The sequence below is a fragment of the Archocentrus centrarchus genome, chromosome 3, assembly GCF_007364275.1.
Source record: "Archocentrus centrarchus isolate MPI-CPG fArcCen1 chromosome 3, fArcCen1, whole genome shotgun sequence".
Classification (NCBI taxonomy): Eukaryota; Metazoa; Chordata; class Actinopteri; order Cichliformes; family Cichlidae; genus Archocentrus; species Archocentrus centrarchus.
Genome location: NC_044348.1, coordinates 30,813,893 through 30,833,830, shown reverse-complemented (window position 1 = coordinate 30,833,830; position 19,938 = coordinate 30,813,893). Strand labels below are relative to the sequence as shown.

At 39.2% G+C, this 19,938-nt stretch overlaps 1 protein-coding gene across 2 annotated transcripts; it reads right to left on the bottom strand.

Moving 5' to 3' along the window:
- Positions 1–1,657: 1,657 nt before the first annotated feature.
- On the bottom strand, positions 1,658–18,530 carry pnoca (prepronociceptin a). Of its 2 annotated transcripts, none has more exons than XM_030725734.1 (3): positions 18,435–18,530; positions 4,826–4,959; positions 1,658–3,044 (listed from the first exon to the last, which is right to left on the bottom strand). In XM_030725734.1, exons 2-3 carry the CDS (start codon positions 4,943–4,945, stop codon positions 2,427–2,429), a joined length of 738 nt encoding a protein of 245 aa, XP_030581594.1. In that variant the 5' UTR covers positions 4,946–4,959; positions 18,435–18,530; the 3' UTR covers positions 1,658–2,426. The 2 variants fall into 2 exon arrangements, with proteins under 2 accessions (XP_030581594.1, XP_030581604.1); XM_030725744.1 differs by having other exon boundaries at positions 4,826–4,956; positions 18,435–18,498.
- Between the last annotated feature and the right edge of the window lie 1,408 nt (positions 18,531–19,938).

Genomic DNA, 19,938 nt, shown 5'->3' with positions numbered 1-19,938 from the left:
TCAGCTCGAACCAGTCTGGCCATCCTCCTCTACAGATGGTTGTGTGGGAAAATCCCAGCAGATTCTGAAATACTCAGTCTGGCACCAAAGTCACTTAAATCACCTTTCTTCCCCATTCTGATGCTCAGTCTGAACTTCAGCAGGTAATCTTGACTGTAGCATTGGTTTCCTGCCATGTGATTGGGTGATTATGTATTTGTGTTTGTTAATAAGCAGTTGAACAGGAAACCTAAGGAAATGACTGGTGAGTGTATACTGCAATAGCGTGCAACTGGGTCTGCAACCACTGAGGGGCACCAAAAAGCTTCCTTAATGAGTTTGCAGTGTTTCTGTAAAACACTGGATACTAAACAAGCTTTCCAGTCTATTTCCTGTTCTTATTCATATTCGTATTCACAAAAAGTAGAAATATAACTTGTTGTCAGGAAGTGCCTGCTCATGTTAGCGAAATTAAAGGAGAACTCAAAGCCTGTTATTACTGCTGCCCCATTTTTGAGAAGGTCAAAATGCAGTTATAATGCAGTTATAATGCAGTTATAATGTAATTATAATGCAGTTAAGAATATTCTCTTCTCTTTTTTCTCTTTTTATACAATGAAGTGTGTAATTGAAGTCTGATCAGGGTACACGTTTTATTTTCTTACTTAAAAACAAATGTATCTCCACTTACACAAGAGCCCACCCTCCTTTTCTGTCAGTTCCTACTTCTTGTTATTTGCTTCTGTTATCTTTTTTTTTTTTTTCAAACATTAAATATACAGTGGCACAGTTCTCTTGAGATTTCACAAGTAAACAGAGGTTAAAATTGAATTTGTAATGACCACTGAGTCACATGAATAATCAACTTTTCTTAATGTGTTTTTATTGTCTTTTACTACAAGCTTTTTAAGCTTCTTATTTTTCTTTAATTATTATTATTATTATTATTGTTGGACCATCTGTGTGCTACCTTATTTTTAAGTTACTTGGGTGATTATATGAGTCCCATATTTTAATTATTACTGTGTTTATGCAGCAAACTGAAAAACTCGCGTAATAATCCACAAAGCATGAAAGAAAGTGCTGTGATTTACAGAAGAGAGAATAATTAAACTTTTGCTGAAAATACAGATGCAGCCATTCTGAAAGCAACAGATTCATCCTGAATACGGGTGTTTTATTCCCGGTGTTTATTCCCAGGTTTATGAGAAGTTCACAGTGAAAGATCTAAATTATTACTGTTGTTCCACAGCTCCTCTCCCTCTGATGGATCATATAAGGTCTATGGGTGAAATCCATGGGAGTTTATTATTAGATTACTTACATTTATACCTACTTGATAATTTAATGGAGAGGCAAACACAACCAACCCAAGGAATTTTAAACAAAAATAAAAGGACAAAAATACTTCAAGACACAGAATCAGTTGCTCCATGACGAGCCATGAAGGAAATATTAAACTATATTTATTGACATGTTTAAATCCAGCTATTTACAAGTTATCATGATGGGCAACAAAAATATTCCACACCAGCACAGTTCAAACACCCAGTGCTGTTCATACAGAGCGGCATCTGGGCACAGGAGACAGTTACGTATGATGCTCACGTGTTCATGAAATAGCATTAGCCCTGTCTCACATTTATTTTGGCACAGTGATAAATCAACAGATTTGAGCTGCATTTTTTCCATTTATTTTCCACAAGTCACATACAGTATACTTTACATTACTGCTGATATTACCCAAACCATAATGCCAAGGCATTAAAAACAAAAAAAAAAAAAAACCACTGGTATTGTTTTTTTACAGAGACTGACCTTTGCACTCTGCCCTAAGATGGTGGCATATGTAAGAGAGAGGAACTTACATACCTGCAACATTGAGGATACATGTACAGTTTTTAGGCATGACTGAAATAGTGCTGAAATTCAAGGGAAAAATAATAATATGATACCTGGTGGCAGAAAACCAAGGATTATGCCACCTTTGTTGTTAATTTATGTGCCAGATTGCATTAAACAGTAAAATAAATCCTGAATTTTAATGCAAATCACTGCAGGACTACCAAGAATTTTAAATGCCAATCAAACGAAACTGGTACATTCGATAAGGGGAGCACAATAGGAAGTCTGAAAAAGTCAGTGTTTCCAGAGACAGACTGGGGAAAATACCAGCGTGCATACAGTTTCAGAGGGCCAAACTTTCTAATGCCTCCACTGGAGGATCAAACTTGATGAGAATTCAAAGGAGAGTTTAATAATAGAAATACAAAGAATGGGAAAACAGAATCAGCACTTCATATATCTCTGTACATCAAGGACTCCAACAGGAGTCTTCAATTATGGGCTTCATTTTTGGTTAAGTTACTGAGATTCAATAGGTTTGATGATGTCAGACAAACTTGAACATGTTGGCGACTGGAATACAAAACAAATCAGTGAAGACTTCAGACCTCATTCTGCTGAGTGAGGTCTTCTGAGACGCTATTGAACTCAGTGGCCCGAGAGCTCATCCCCAGATACTGCTTCAGGAACTCGCTGAAACGTTTTTGGTTGTTCCACTTGCGGGCTGACTTCCGAATCCCGATGAAGCCACCATACCTCTTCTGGTACGATCTCCCTGGAGACATAAGTCTCCTGTAGCCGTGCCTGCCTTTGACAAAGCCACCAAACCGTTTAGAAATCAGTGCTGCGTCTCCCTGCCCTCTTGCTGCCACATCAGCATCCCCGCCTTCCTCCCCTTCCTCCTCCTCCTCGTACTCATCCTCAAGGGACATTGAATTCTGGGAATTATAGGCAGTGTTGGGCTGACGGCCCTTCCCACCCAGATCCCTCCCCTCTACACTGAGTCCATTGGTCACATGATCAAACCTCTGCAGTGCAATAGGAAGCAACAAGCGTCCTTTCATCTGCTCTTCCTCCCCAGGAAACAGGCCCTCAACCTCCTCCTGAGATCGTTTCCACATGGTACCACCAGGGGACGAAATGGGTGACGCCAGCGCTGCACGACACAAGTCCCAGGAGGAGGATGGGGAAATGTTGCCTTCGCAGTCAATGAGACACACCTGACAAACAGAAGATAATCTTCATTTTACATCTCAGATCAAAGGACATCATTTACATAAGACAAAAAAAACAAAACAAAAACAAAATATGGACAGTATTGTTGCAATAGTGTCCAGTGAGTTTGTACACTTGGATGTATTACACTGTTTACAATACGTACTTCAGAAGTAGTCAAAGTCTTGTAAACTTTTTACAGTCACTGGTTTACACAATACAACAACAAACACCTACACATGCTGACATACTCATAAAACCATAACGTTAATTATGGTTTTTCCTTCTTTTGGTTACTAAATTAATTGGTAAATTTTGGTTAAAGCTGTGTCTCTCCCATGACTTGTCATAGCTCATGAGCTGCTCCATGACACATAACCACAGAATATATAATTAATACATATTATGTGTATTGTTAGATGATTTGGGTAAACCGAGTGTTCGCACACATCTAAACACTTCTACACATCAAAAGCATAGACACATTCGCACATGTGCCACAGCATTAAAGCATTAACTCAATAAATACCAAAATCAATGAGACAAAAGGACATTGATTGGATTTCTGGCCTCATTATCACCTCTGCTTTTACTTCAGCTGTTCGGTGGGCATTTGTGTCGTCTGTCTGTCAAAGGGCGTTGACATCAATAATTTTCCCATACCCCTAACCTAATTCTTACCTTAAACCCAACCCTTAACCCTTAAACCATGTCTTCAACCTTAAATAACATAATGGGAACCTGTTTCTGGTCACCAAAGATGACATGTGTCCACACAGCATGTTTGTATTATTGGACTGTGTCTGTCAGAATAAGACTGAAGATTGTAACATGCACTGCATGAAATACTGAGTTGCTTGGCAGGTTTCTACAAGTAAAGTCAAATGCTTTTCAGTCAGGAAAGAGATTTAAATTAGCAAAGGAGGCACAAAGTGGCCAATAATGCCTGTGATACCAACCTGTCTTTAAGCACTAGGCTCACTTGAGGTTGCTTTAAATACCACAGTGACCTAAGTACCCAACACTGACAGTTTAAAGGGTTATGTTTTGAGCAATTTGAACTCAGATGTCTTCTAGTGCGCCCACTGCAAAAACTGACTTAGAAGCAGACATGCCATTAAGCAGAGAAAAACAACCACCAGGCATAAACATGGAGAAGAGAAACACACATCTATCCCCAGGAATCAATTAGCCACAACAAATTAAAACTCAAATGCCAAAAGGGTAGTTTGTTGAGTCAGTCAGTGAGGGAGGTGTTGAGAGCATGAGATAAATACAGGGAGGTGGAGTGAGGGGTTTCCAGTTTTTGTCACTAAATGGAAAGAACACCAGAGGAGAGATTGTGTTTTCTGTAAGTTTGTTTCTTTGTGTGAGGGCAGACCTATTTTGTCTCAATGAGATATCTGTTATATAATATTTCATAGCATGATTTCTTTTGCATTTATTTCTCTAAAAAATATTTAATTAATTAAGACAAAACAGTCGCTTCTGGCCTTTTTACAGAAAGATTTTTTTTTTTGCTTTGTTACTAATGGCCCTAACAATATTAGACACTGCTGAGAAATGAGCCGTTCGGATCGATGCCATCAACCACTGATCATTTGAATAGTTTCATTTACACCTAAGGCACCTGTTCTATGATGTCAGCGTGACAACATCATAGAATTAACTTTTACCTGCTCCCCATTTGTTCCTCTATTGCCTCCAACTTTGCGACTTTGGGTAGATGCTCCACTCTTACAACCACAAGTATGTGTGCTGATGAGTGCGTGTGTGGACCCCTCACCATAGTGTTAAAACTGAGCTGTTTGGGCAGGATGTTGTTGCAGGACAGGCAGTCTGCCTGGCAGTCACTCTGCCCAGGATCACACAGACAGAGCAGAAGCAGAGCCACCACAGTCTTCATGGTCCCACCTTCTGCTGTACAACAGAGCAGAGCAAAGACACACGTTCAGTCCAACAATTTGATACGCTTTACAAAGTGCATATGTCTCCTCAGCATTTGGCAATGTGCAAGTACCTCTCAAGCACTATGGATCTGTGCAGAATAGGATGAGTAATATTACACTTCTGGAAATGTGATAAAAAGTAGAGTTCCAGATAAATGTGAGACAACTAAAAATTGCTGAGACAACAAAAAATTGGAGAAAGGGGCACAGAAACGAAATCTGAGCTGAAATCAGGAATGTAGTTCTTTCACTAAAGGTTGTGTCCTGCCCTGCTACCTGTCAGAGCCAATCCAAGATCACATGGGTTTTCTTCAGCGTTGCAAAAGTGTAACTGAGGTGGGAAGAATTTTGCAGGTAACCCATGAAGCATATTTGGCACAGCCTGTCTTTAAAAAGCAGTTTTACAGCGCTTGTTAAGCCCACAATGTCATTTTCAATTAGCAGCATATTGCGGAGGAAAAAAGTTATGAACGCAGCACTAAAATATCATGTTTTAAGCTAATGTGAGAAGCTTGTTACAGAGTCTTTAGTGCAGCAGTTATGGAGCAACATTGTCATAAATTTGGACTCGTGTTTCTGGCCACCAGGCAAATGTAATTTTAATATTCAATCTCCTCAGCATTTGTCTCCATAGTGTTTTTATTTTTTAATTTTTTAATTTTTTACAAAGTCCTTAGGGAAGTCTCTGCCTCTTAAATGTACCTCTAACTTCAGCTGGGAGAGGTTCTGTACTTCTTATTAGCAAAATGACCATGCCCCAGTTAACCCGCCATCTCCTCTGCCCATTCCCGAGTAGCAGAAAGAGTGCTGGAGAAGAGCTGAATAAATTAGTCTAGTGTGCCTGACTCACTGATCCTTTATCCTGAAATTTGTAATACCAGTAGCCTAACTGTTCTGCTTATTGATAAATCAATAGAGCTTGAAGTAGTAGACAGATTTATGCTCTTTTTCTTACAGTCTGATCCATGTTTCAGTTTTATCTTGGATCCATAATATTCTGGTCTACATCACATTCTGTGCACTTTAGCACAGTGACATCTTTACATCCTTACATCTATAATAATATTGATAGCTCAGAATGGCATTACGGCAGTGGCAGTATTGATTTTTGGAAGCAGAAATGACCATATTTGGATGAGAGGGAGGTTATCAGTTAAGGCTAGAAAGCATGATTAGAAAGGTGCAGTCACAGACTGCATGGGAGCATCATACCTGCCAGTTAGTGCTAAAATATAAATGAAAAAAAAAAATACTACTCTGTCCCTCACATAAAAAAACAACACGGCGAGAGTCTGTGGATCATCTATTAGTATAATCAATAAAGCACACAAGCAGATAAAACAATATTATTTGCCAGATTAGGAATTAAAAATGTCCCAAAAACAACACAACTGAGCAACTCAGAGTTAATGTGATGACAGACACCTGTATATTAACGTGGCCATGGTCCAAATAATAATATTTCAAATTGTTAATACAATTATTAGGGTTGAATGATGAAAAGAAATCATCTCAAACAGTTTTGTACCAGACTATAAATATAATTGTTTCTGCTGGGAAAATGGGCATTTTGACATTGGACTCCATGGGGATTGACTCACTATTGTAGCCAACTTTAAGTGGACATGTCTGTCATTGCCTCCTGAGCGCACCCACAGTCATATCAACTGAGGTAAAGTCAGCTAGATAAAGTACAATTACATAAAAAGACAGATGTATTTGAGAGAGAATGACGAACACTGGATAAAATGAAACAGTAGAAATAGAAATGTTATAGTTATGGTTAAAGTGTCCTTTGGGAGGTTCACATGGCTGTGTGTGTGGGGGGGGGGTTTGTTGCTGGTGTGAGAGCTGGGGCTGTTGCCGTTAGGCTTTCTTCCCAGTTAAGCAATTACAATATATATTGGACGCCCCCTTTAACTAATTGGAAAAAAAAGGGATGGAAAAAATTATGGAATACACCTTTAATGTTTGTTTAGCTCATGCCAATAAGTCACACAAACATACACCCACTGTTCTTACTATTTTCCATTAACATCACAGTAATCACACACAGAACTGAAGGTCACATTTTAATAATGCTAATTTACAATTTAAATACTGATACTAATAATTAGAACTTTCTCTAGTTACTCATTAATGTACAGTACGATCAGTACTGAATGGTATGTAAGTCCCAATAGAGGACTTCTAACAATTAAAGAGGGGAAAAGACATAGCTGCATGAAGTGAAAGCAATACTGAATTAGACTAAGGTATAAATGGAGTGACAATGAGCACACAAATAGGGACAAAAACAAAATAAAATTGTTTGACCTTATTCTGGTAGGAAGAGCCCAGTCTGCCAAGTCTGACGTCAGAAACACAACCACAGTTTTCATCTCATTAAACAAACTCGTTAACTCCTTTAATTGATGCCCCAATTAATGCCTTTGGCAACAAACTGAGTCATTGTTTCTTGATGACAAACAAATCTGAACTCACAGGCACAAAACACGCACAGCAGTCAAACGCACACACTTACGCGGCACACATGTCCACACTGGGTATGTGGTGCAATGAAAAAAGCCACTACTAAAATGCAATATTAAGTGCAGGTTGTCATTATCTATTAAAATATCTTAGTGGAAATTAAAACTAATTTGTCTTCAGTCAAAAACTTTTATACGGTCTTAAAAATTTGGAATTTATTCAGGGTAATTAAAAACTGATAGAAATGTAATTGCAGTACAGTCCATTCCAGTCTGTAACTACCCATAAAACAGCTGCTCTACAAAATTAATCAGCATTCTTGTGTGCAAACAATAAACGTGTGTCAAGTCTTGAGTCTGAGATGGGTTTGTCAGTGAAGGACAAAGGAACAACAGCTGTTTTAGCTGGAATATAAGACAGATGGCATTTGGACTTAGACAAACAGCTTGTGCGCATTCATGTGGCCACAATGCATCTCGTTCTCCACTCTCCTGTCACTGACTCTGTGCTGTCTTGTCTTCCAAAAGCAGGAGAATGATGCACGAAGGAGCTCTCACTGGGGTAGAAGATGCAAACACAGGTGTGTCGTGGATTTTTGATTTAGTAACGAGTGAAAAGAATTACAGAAAAACCACAATGCAAATCTTACCTTGCTGTCATATACCACAGCAGCAGCAGGCATACATTGGCCACTTTATTACGTACACCTGCTCAACCATTTGTTAATGCAGAGATCGAATCAGCCAATCATAAACTGAGCATCAGAATGGGGGGAAAAAAGTGACCTTGAAAGTGAGTATTTCAGAAGCAGCTGATCTACTGGGATTTTCCCACACAACCATCTCTGGGGTTTACAGAGAGCGGTCAGAAAAGGAGAAAATATCCAGTGAATGTCAGTTCTCTGAATGAAACTGGCCACAGCAGAATGGCCTCATGGCTCTCAGCTTATAGGAAGGCAACAGTAATTCAAGTAACCACTTGTTACACCCAAAGTATGCAGAGGTGCATCTCTGAACACAGACCATGTCCAACTTGATGGGAACCTTGAAGGAGACCGGTTACAGCAGCAGAAGACGACACAGGGTGGCACTCCCGTCAGCTAAGAGCAAGAAACTGAGTCAACAATTTCCACGGGCTCACCAAATCTGGACAATAGCAGATTGGAAAAATGTTGCCGGGTTTGATGAGTCTGCAACATTCAGACGGTAGGGTCAGAATTTGGCATAGACAGCATGAAGACGTGGATCCATCTTGCCTTGTTTCAGTGGTTCAGGCTGCTGGTGGTAGTGTAATGGGGTGGAGGATATTTTCTTAGCACGCATAAGTGAAATGCTGCCTTTTCAAGCAAAGACCTGAATTCAGCCTAATTTAAATAATAATCAGTTAAAGTTTACCCACAGAACAGAAGAGGTAATATTACCAAGTGCCATTTTTTTAATGAAAACACATATTTATACCCTTTCTATATATCTGCTTGGAAATCTTGTGTCTCATAGGTTTATATCTCAATGTGTGCTGCATGTTGAGCGTATCTATTTGGGCCTCTGGACAGTCAAAACCTGTTAATCCGGTATTATACAGGGCAGCATGGTAGCACAGTGGTTAGCACTGCTCCTTCTCAACAAGAAGGTTTTGGGTTTGAAACTGCTGGTTGTCTGAGGAGTGTGCAGAGCTGCAGGAGGAAGAGTGACCTTTCACCTTTAAACAAATCTCAGTCAACCCAGGTTTTGCTGGGTTGAATATACTCTGAATTCTGAACCATGCTAGCAGCTCTGTGAAACTGCCCTGGAGCACATTGGTGCTTTGGGCAGAATGTTAGCATGCTGATAGTGACTTCACTGATCTTTACCATCTCAGTTTTAATATTTTAGTATACTAATTGTACAAATCGTTTCTTATGTGACACTGCTGTACCATTGTCATTATCATTCTACCAAAGGAGAGTGAACAAATTATTGGATTGCTTTATAAAAGCATTTTCCATGTTTTAGCTGAAGATCTGTATTATTGTCATTCTACTCATATTTATCAATAACAGCTTTCTGAGTTTATTAAACTAAAAGTCAGAGGTTCACAAACATCAGTAAGATCACGATTGTCCAGCCATCCGTCCCTCAATCCATTTTCTTCCACTTATCCTAGATTGGGTGTCGGCGGTAGCAGGTTAAGTAAACATCCATCTAAGCAGCATATCACACTTCCAGCCCAGATCAGATACATAATCCCTTCAGTGAGCGCTGGGTCTGCCCTAGGGTCTCTTTCTAGCTGGATGTGCCTGGAAAACCTCCAAACAATGGCATCCAGAAGACATCCTAATGAGAAGCCTGAATCATACCAATGGGCTTGATGTCAAAGAGCAGCAGCTTTACTTCAAGCTCTGGATGTCTGAGCTCACCCTGAGTCGAGCCACCCTGCAAGAAAATTCTTTTGGACTGCTTGTATCCACAATCTCGTTTGTTTGGCCACTACCTGGAACTTACAACCACAAGTGAGGGTGAAAACATAGAACAAATTTCCGGTTGCTGTTAAGAAATTTCACTTTGGACTGACTGAACAGCAGAACAAAACTGCACTCCAGGAGTTCTAACTTTAGAAATTTAAAAGGTATTTGTTCAGACGTTTCCCTCAAAGGTTCAGACAAAACAAGACAATTTTCTACCCCTTTCAGAAGTATTTGCATAGTATTCTTAATTTTCTGAAACTTGAGTCAAAGTAAATGTGAAAATATGTTTGGGCAGCCTCGCTGGAGGTGTAAAGAGCAGCCAAAGTGCTACACTTCAGGGAACAGACAACTATCAGGGCCTAATTTAGTACTGGCAATTTCTAGCGTAACTCTCTCTTCTTACAAAGAATTAATGCCTGTTTTCCTATCCAGATTATACCCGAGGAGAATGAAGACAGCCTGACAGCAATGACTCAGGTTATAACAAACGTGTGTGCACACAGAGGAGGCGTGAAGGTGGTCGTTATCTATATTTCTGTCTTCTCGTCTGAACCGTTTAAAGCTCTGTAAAACTGAAGCACCGCGTGGATTTATTCTCAGGTTCTCTTGAGAGTCTGTAAGACTCAATTATTCTGCTTTTAATTAACTGATTAACCACTAAATAAACCAGTTAATTAAGTCATTACTGTGTGGGGCTGCGCTGAGGCGCTAGTGATGGATGTCTGCAGTCAAGATGAATAAGTCCAGCCTCCTGATGAAAGGAAATGCATTTCTCATTAGTTAGTTTTCATTGGTTCTCAAATTGTGGGTCATAAAGCCAATGCAAGTGGGGTGTGGCCAGCTAAGGAAATTATGAAGTGAAACTGAGTTAAATAATTTTCTTTTTTTTAGGGGAAAATAAACACTGTGTGCTCGTTTCAGGAACCACTGTGTTAGTAAAGAAAGTAAAGGCGTGAATTTTCATCCATGTCCTATAACCAGTAAATATAATTTGACATGGGAACGTCAGCATTGGATCTGTATTGTATTTGAAAAATATGTGTGTAACTATATTTAAATCCAGCTTTTAGAAATGCTAAAAATGGTTGAAAACATCATAACCATCTTCAAAATGACACCCAGACAGCCGTGAATCAGTGCTGTAAAGGTTAAAGAAATGCTTAACTGTATATTTTGGTCTGATTTCTCGCCTTGCCATCCAACGGCATGCACCTCAGTATGAGAACAGCCCTCAGAAATTCTCAAATTGTCTCTTACCGTGTTATCAACTGTTTCCACCAGTATTTTCCCCATTATTGCCATTTCCTCATCAAGAATAGGAAATAAAAAATAAATTACTCCCAGCCCGAAGCACAGCTTAAAGCCGGATTATTTACGCGTGGTTGATCGGAGGAGCAATGTGCATCTGTCATTTTATTTTTAAAAGCAGAGCTGCAGATTATTGGGTAACTTATGTAAAGACCGCAGTATTGCCAAATTTACGTCAGTGCACCACGTCAGTGCCTCTGCCCGGCTGTAACTTTCCTCGCTTTGTGCTTGCTCCGCGACGCCGGGCGGGCTGTGGATGTGCATGTGCACGAGCAGCGTTACAAGGCCGTGTGAGTTTTAAACCGTAGCCTGCCAAATGATGATGTGATGCTGATGATCTGATTGCAGTGAGTCTGCTGTGTGGTAACGGCTGACTCTGAGTGTCCACTGGAGACACTCACTTTATGACCTGGTGTGATAACCACCACTTCATTCTAAATGCAAACAAAGAGGATATTTGACTTGAGGAAGATGATGGACCATGAGTTTATAGGGGCAGCGAAACTGTGTGAGTCTGCCCCTATAAGTATAAAAACATACTGAAGATCAAGTCACGTATAGTCTGAGGATGGACTGTTACCCCCTGGAAGACACTGGATAGATAGTCCAACTGTCCAGCTGTCTCAAGCCACCTCTGTAATGTAATTTTCTAAGCTTGCCTCCTTTACATACTTGGATTTCCCCTTATTATGGTTTTATCTCTCTGGTCTACTGAGCTTTTCAACACAACCATGTCTAGGATTTACAGAGAATGGTCTGAAAACCAGAAAATCTCCAGTGAGCAGCAGTTCTCCGGGTGAAAATGTCTTGTTGATGTCAGAGGTCAGAGGAGAATGGTCAGACTGTTTCAAGCTGATAGGAAGGCAACACTAACTCAAATAACCACTCATTACAAGCAACATATGCAGAAGAGCATCTCTGAGCACACAACACACTCAGAGATGCAGATGGGCAACAGCAGCAGATGAAACCACAACAAAAAGTTGCCTCAAGGTGCTTTATATCGTAAGGTAAAGACCCTACAATAATTACAGAGAAAACCCAACAGTCAAAACGACCCCCTATGAGCAGCACTTGGCAAGAGTGGGAAGGAAAAAACTCCCTTTTAACAGGAAGAAACCTCCATCAGAACCAGGCTCAGGGAGGGACAGCCATCTGCTGGGACCGGCTGGGGGGTGAGGGGAGGGAGAGACAGGACAAAACACTGTGGAAGAGAGCCAGAGATTAATAATAAAACTGTTGCCTGGGCTGATGTTGCCGACTAGGGTTGCAATCATGTATTTGTGGTCATGCAGATGTAGATTATGTAACTACAGACTGGTGACAAATTAAAGTAAAATTATGAATGCTTGACCGCCACAGTGACCCAGGTGGGTCTGTTGTGCTGTGAGGTGGCGATTGCTAGGACGGGTTGGGTCCACTTGTCACCTTAGTGGTCACTACAAATGAAGACAAAGTTGATCCCTTTTATCCCGATTCCTCCATCCATGAGGCACGAGGGGTCACTGAGCGGTTTGGCGAGCACTGAAATCATGTGAATCATCTGTTAGAGCCTTACCCAGAAATCACCCTAATCAAACACCTATGGGATATTTTTGGCTTTTTCATCATTGAAATGCCAAATAAGATATCAGCTTACGTGGTTGCTGTACTGTCACCAGTGTATGTATCTTATCCAGAAGTAAATAAAAAAGAAAATTAAAAAAAAAAAAGAAATGCCAAATAAGGAAAAATATTTAAGAGGAATAGTGGTCTATCCATCTACATATGTGACTTCCAGAGACTTGTGGAATGAACACCAAGGTGTACTGAAGCTGTCCTTTGGCATCTGGAGACCCAACATGTGGGTTGGTTTATCCTTCAGGCTGTCACCCATGTGTGAGGCACTTGTGCCCAAAGTATATTTTTAAAAATAGGAACATTTTGTTTACACTCTTCTGAATCCTTAATTATTCACAGATTATCTCAAGTGCTAATTCAGTTCAAATGATTCATTTCTAAGTAGTAAAATATAGTGCTAAATCCTAATAAAATATGAATTTAAATGTATTAACATTACCAGAACAACTTCCAACTCTTGCAGGCGAGAGGCATTTTTAAAGAAATATTGAATAAGGGGTTAGTTTTGTAAGCTGATGAGTCGATGTGACAGGTAATTAAATGTTATTTAGTCTTCTGCCTGCAGTCTGAGTGCATTTTCTGTCAGAAAAGTGACTTTGATTGACAGCCTGTCCCAGGCCCACTCAAAATACATTGAGCTCTTTGTTGTAATACTGATGTCTAACTGGGAAAATGGCAGTGTGGCCATTGATGTGACATGTATCAGAAGAGCAAATAAATATTAAACATCAATACATGATTCTTCGCTATACCTATGTGCACTCTTATACTCCCCTGTCGTCAGCTCTTCTTTTCTTTTAAGACAGTTTTTCAGTGTCTTGAAGTCTTAGCCTTACCCCTCATTATGTCATATAATTTTTCCACTTGCACTTTTTTCTTTCACACCAAAACGAGCCAACATTTCTACTGACACCTTTGGCTTTTTGTGTATGGATGTCTCAATATCCATGTTACAAAAGCTAGAAGTCATCTTTGTGGAAAAACATGAAGATTAAACACTTAAATTAAATGATTTCTTTGAATGTATGAGCAATCTAAACTCGCTGTCTCCTGGTCGGAGGTCACATCAGCTCCACCGTCACTCATGTATCTGTGTGACTAATGCGTCCGGGATTCAACAAATCTCAGGTGAGGAAACATTTAGAAAAACCTTGAGTGTTTTTTTTTGCATGTCTCCTGTCAATCAGACTGAGTGTGACGTGGCAGCTGAAGCCATTACAGGCAGACACGCTAAGCTAAATCAATTTCCTTTCTCACTGCATCTAATCACCTGAAGTTGGCTGACGTTGCAGAGGTGGCTCACGCATACTTACACAGAGGTCACACCAGACTCGTTTCCTATTGATTTTTTTGTTTATGATTTGAAATGAGGTGATGCACTCAGATTTCTTATTTTCTATCCCTCCTAAACAAATATGATCTTTACTACTTTTTTTTCTTGGTTGTGATTCAGTTGTAATTATATATAATTAGATATTACTGTATAAAATTACCTATAACACTAGAAAGGCAGTTATTTTCATACTGATAAATCTTCCCTGAACACATGTGTAACTAATAAGTTAACAGTACTACAGTATCTTGCCATGTGCTAATTTTTTAGCTATTAGCTCTTGTATTTACTTTGAAATGCATTTATTTGTATTATTCTTGAGTATTTAGTGGGATTTATTAAATACTGAAGAGTAAAATTTGAGAACTAAAATTCAATTTAACAGTGGAGCTGAAACAGCTAAACATAATTTCCCTTTAACTTAATTTGGTCCATAAAGCCGAGTTCTTCCACAGGCTCCTCGTCTCTGGGGAAAGTAATCATGGTGGAAATGCAGCTTTATTCTCTCTTTCCATGAGTCTGCCTCTGCATTCACTAGAACATGACGTCTCATTCAATAATTAGCAAGATCTTGGTTTTACAAGTCTGAATTTTGTGGGTTTAAAATTTCGTTCTGTTAATAAATACTTATGCTGTGGTGGTTACAATTTTTTCTTTTGTATTATTACTATTATTTCCAGTCTGACTGCAGGATTTTGTTCATTTCAATCAGAGAGATTAATAAAGTGTCTCAGGCTGCAGGAGGTTGTTGAGGTGGAAACTGGACTTACACAGCACTCGGCTCTCATATTAAACAATGTTTTTTCACATCTAGTCTGCCATCATTGGCTACTTTTAGGCAACAAAAATAAAAATAACTCATTTTAAATCCTAAAATCTTAGACTTTTTACACATTAAAGAAGTAAAATTCTAAGATTTTCCAAACCAAAGTCAGGTTTGGATCCTGTAGTAACTACAAGTAGATATTACAATGCAAGATTGGATAGTAACGATTATTTGTGATCTGCCAAATGCATTTATGACCAAAGCTTTATCATTGCATTAATGCACAACAAATGCTAGCTGCAGTTATGTTTCTTGCAGTGTAGTTGTACAAAAGCAATTTCAAGGAAGCAGGATCACAGCTGCCCACTGCTGCTGGAAAGATCACATCCAGCTCTTTTAATACATCCTTATGTTAAAGGCAGAGTCTAAGTATAGAGATCTTATCTAGACAGCACTTATCACGACATTAGTACATATCCTTTAATTCCTAGATTACTAGCGGAGAAAGTAAGTAACCTTAAGAAGGGCTTTCCTGCTCAACAGACTGCATGTGATTCGAATAATTTCTTCCTTGGTGTTGAAACAGGTGGGAAAAGTGAAGCACTGTGGCCGGCAAGAAGACAAGAAGGAGGATGTGTGATAGGATAGACAAGCACAAAAGACCCGGCTGATGGAGGCCCTGCTGTGTTTGGAACCTTGTATCCTTGGATTAACTCCAATGCTACAGTAGGAAAAAGATGGATTAGAAGGGATTTATAGGCCATGAGAAATATTACATTTGATGCATTCAGGTGAGGGTGTGAGCTGAAAAAAGGCCCAACAGGGATAGAAATTTTTTAAATGAAATGAAATGAAACTCTTGCTTTGCTCAAGACAAACCACGAATTGACAGGTTCTTCTTTTGTCTCCATGAGACTCATTCTACAGGGTTTAAGAAAGCTGTCTTAGACATTTCAAACATTTTTTTGTTTGCAATTACAGTTTGTTTTGAAATCCCATCTCCCCCTCTATCTCTCTCATTGTCACTTTGGCAGTGTTTGTCCGGCTGCCTGCAGGTACACAATGAAATTGCACACAAAATAAGAGAGGATGCTCGTCACCACAAGATAATGTGTTTCAGGATGGAACAACTTGGCTACAAAATAAACAGCCTCATTTTGCATACATCAATATCTCTGAATACAAAAACGTATTTACCTAAAAACACCCACACAACCAGAGCCCCAACTTCTTTTGAAAGTATTCCTCTCATGATTCAACCATTAAACTTTCATATATAATATCTATCTGTTCGTTTAGTCTTCATATAGCCTCAACCAATACATTATCTGGTTTTATTCAGTCAGTGCAAAACTCCTCCAACTAGACGGCTACAAGAACATGTTGTACCCAGATCTGTTGTCATCGTAGGACTTTTTGCTCTGAAGTCTAAGAACGCCATCTATTTTTTTTTTTTTAATTATTATTATTTTTTCAAAAGTCCTATCTGCAGAGATATACCTGGAGATGAATGTAAGCTGATACATGCACTTCCAGGTATTAACAGTTGTTGAAATTGTCCATTATAAGCAGTGCCTTTGTTTAAACAGTTTCTTTGAAGGTCAAAAGAAAAGTGTGCCTCGGGCTAAATAGAAAGCTTAGGCTAATTATTAATTAAAAAAAAATATCTTAAAGTTTGTTAAAGACTTCATAAAGGTTTCTTGAGAGCTTGAATGCATGCGCCTCTTAGTAATGAGTTTAATAAATGCCTAAAGGCACAAGGAGAATAATGTTAATGAATTATTTCAGAAGTAGGCCACTGCTACTTCTACAGGTACCAGTGCCACTACTGCCACTGCAGATAACTAAAAAAAATCAGCTTCACAGTCCTCAAATTATTATTAGATTTGTTGCTTAGACAACATGATTACATAATATATATATATATACATATATATATATATATATATATATATATATAATATATATATAGATATATATATATATATATATATATATATATATATATATATATATATATATATATATATATATATATATATATATATATAGTAGAAACTATAATGTGCAATGTATGCATCATCGAATTGTCATTTGATAGATTTGATAAAAGATCCAACCATTTTAATCAATCCTATTTAACCCGGCTCATTACTCCAGCTCTTGAACAGGGCGATAAAGAGCACTGAGGTCTGGAGCAAAACAATGGGCCACATGTGTCCAGAGGCCTTATATGTCAATAAAATCTATTTATATTATTTCCTTTAACCTTTTATGTCCATATATGTTAAAAGGGAAGATGGATAGCCGGTTTTGAATGTCAACAACAAATCCAACTTGAGACTTGCTCACAGTTGTTACCAGTGGAACCTTTTATTTCTGCACCACTACGTTTTAAAGTACTAAGGTTCCAAATTGCATCAGTAACTCAAAATAAGCCGAGAGAAGTCTGTAACTATCTGCTGCATGAGAGCTCATACTGCCTAATGTTCATGTAATCGTTTTTGTCATAATTAACCCAAAGTATTTCGACTTTAATGAATAATTTGGCAGAAACTGTCGTTAAAAACAACATAACCTTCAGGCAAATGCGTCAAAAAAAAATCTAAAAATACTCCTCTGATGAAGGGAGTTCTGCAAAAATCTTACCCTCATTAGACAACATGTGCTCATCCAAATTACCTTTCATTACTTCAGCTGAATCCAAGCAGCATTCCCCTTTCATTCCTGGAACCCATCAGCTTTGAATCAGGGCTTAATGATTAATGGCAAATAATCACCAGCAGTTTATGACCTTTGCCCTTCTCTGTGCTTAATACCAATGTACTTACAAAACAAAATGCATGTGCGCTCCTCAGATGCAGTCTCTTCACGTCGTGCTCGCTGTGCTGCATGTCCTTTAATCCATTCTAACAGGTAACCATGCTTATTATGGTCTGTAGCTGCTCTTTCAGAGGAGAACCATAGACTACTGAACGCAGAGTGTTTAACCTGAAACACTGTCGACTCACACTGTCAGGTATAGTTTATGCTTACTTTTTTCCTGTTTTTTGATCAGTGCAAACAAGCTCAAAGGTCAGAAGGTCACAACACGGCGACATCCTGGGAGATCCTTCAGGTGTGGGTGACAGAGAAGTGATGAAGACGTGGACTGACGGGGATAATAAAGCTTTACTGGGGTCACAAAAGCACGGGAGCAACAGTCTGGTTCTTTTTTCCTCCCTTTTAGTTTATGTTAAATTTAGACTACATTGTTTTCTTTTGGGCTGTCTAAATATGGCTTGCACTGCAACATCACTCATCCTAAAGAGAACTGATGAGAGACAAATGGATGTAAATGTAGGGTTCCTATGGGGTTTCTTTGACAATACATGCAATAAACTGTCAGTGAATGCCAATAGTGAGAAAAATACAAAGATAAAACATTCTGTATGAAAGGTCAGAGGTCAAGCAGTTTCTTTTCCTCCTGTGCTACCTCCCTCCTACTCGCCAAGGATTCCTTACCTGTTCTGGGGGTGAGATTGCAGGTGCCAGTAGGAGGTCCCTTGGGTGAAAGCTGCAGTTTGTCAGCGTATGATTCCTGTCTTCAGTCTCAGTGTGGTGTTTCTGGCTACGTGGAGGCTGGAGGCAGCTGCTCTTATAGGGACCCACCCCTCCACTTCAACCTCCTCCTCTCTCTCTCTCTCTCTCTCTCTCTCTCTCTCTTTCTTTCAAAAAGTCCTTCTTTCAATACAGAGAGGGATGGAGAGAGGAGGAGGATGAACAAGATGGGGAAGCAAGGAGGAATCAGGAGGTAGAGAAGCAGGGCTGCAAGGAGAAGACACAGATAGCCTGAGAGATGATAGACAGAAAAAAAACCCAAATGGACAAAGAATGCAGGGTGATGGAGAGGCAAACAAAGAGGAGAAGACAGGAGAAAGGGGTAAAGAAAAAGGAAGGACGACACCTGTCTGTTATGTTTTTAATTTGCAGAAAATTATTTAAAAAACATTAATATATGTAATACTAAGAAAACTTAAAATAAAAATGAATTTAATTTAAGAAATTGCAAAAAGAAGAGGTGTATAAAATGTTTTAAGACATAAAAATATTCTAAGTACTTTAAAATACTCCTCCCTCTGAATAGAAACAAAAGTTAATTCCAAAAGTTTAATCACTGGATGCTCGGGGCATTCTGCTTGACAGAAGATCGATTCCTCATAAATGTGAACTCGATCCTTCACATGCCCGAATCCCATTTAGCTGTTGGGTTGTGATAACAAAGTAATAATATGGAAACAGCCCCCAAGTGTTAAACTTTGACATCGTTGCACAAACAGTTCCATGATGGGATGTTAGCAGCTTTCAGCCAGTTCAGATCTATCCACCTTTTTTCCCCCCAATATTTCAGCTATTTGGTTGCTTTCAGGGCACAGAGTGCAGGTCACGCCAGCAGGTTGTACTTCATCCTCCAATAACAGGAGGGTGTAGGCTTCATATAGCTAATAAAATATGAAACCTTGAAGTGTTTGATATGAAGCACTGTGAGTTGATGAGTTTTGCTGTTATTATTTTGTTTTTTTATTTTTACAAAAACTGAAAAACTCAGCATAAATATGTTGTATTACAGCAGCTGGGGTGTCATCATCTCTGGGTCTTTTCTGTTCTGGCTTTCTTCCTGTTTCATTTTGCCAGCTCTTCTTCTCTGTATCTTGAGTCTAATTTAAGGTCGTCAGCCTGTCACAGGGCTAACACAGAGAGACAGACAACCATCCACACTCACACCTATGGGTAATTTAGAGTGGCCAATTAACCTAACCCCAGTAAGTGCATGTCTTTGGACTGTGGGAAGAAACCGAAGTAGAGAACATGCAAACTTCACACAGTGGAATCGAACCCAGGCCTCCCAGATAGTATTCTGTGAGGCAGCAGTGCTAACCACCACGCCACCGTGCTGCCCTCTTGGATTTGTGTGACACAGGCATAAAGCTGTGTCTGTGAGCACATAAGCCCCACCCGCCTGCTTTTC

Excerpts from the sequence above, each read along its gene's own strand:
- pnoca (XM_030725734.1), bottom strand. The coding sequence starts at position 4,945 with ATGAAGACTGTGGTGGCTCTGCTTCTGCTCTGTCTGTGTGATCCTGGG. Across the intron at positions 3,045-4,825 it reads AGCTCAGTTTTAACACTATG|GTGTGTCTCATTGACTGCGA; the intron begins GTGAGGGGTCCA and ends TCTGTTTGTCAG.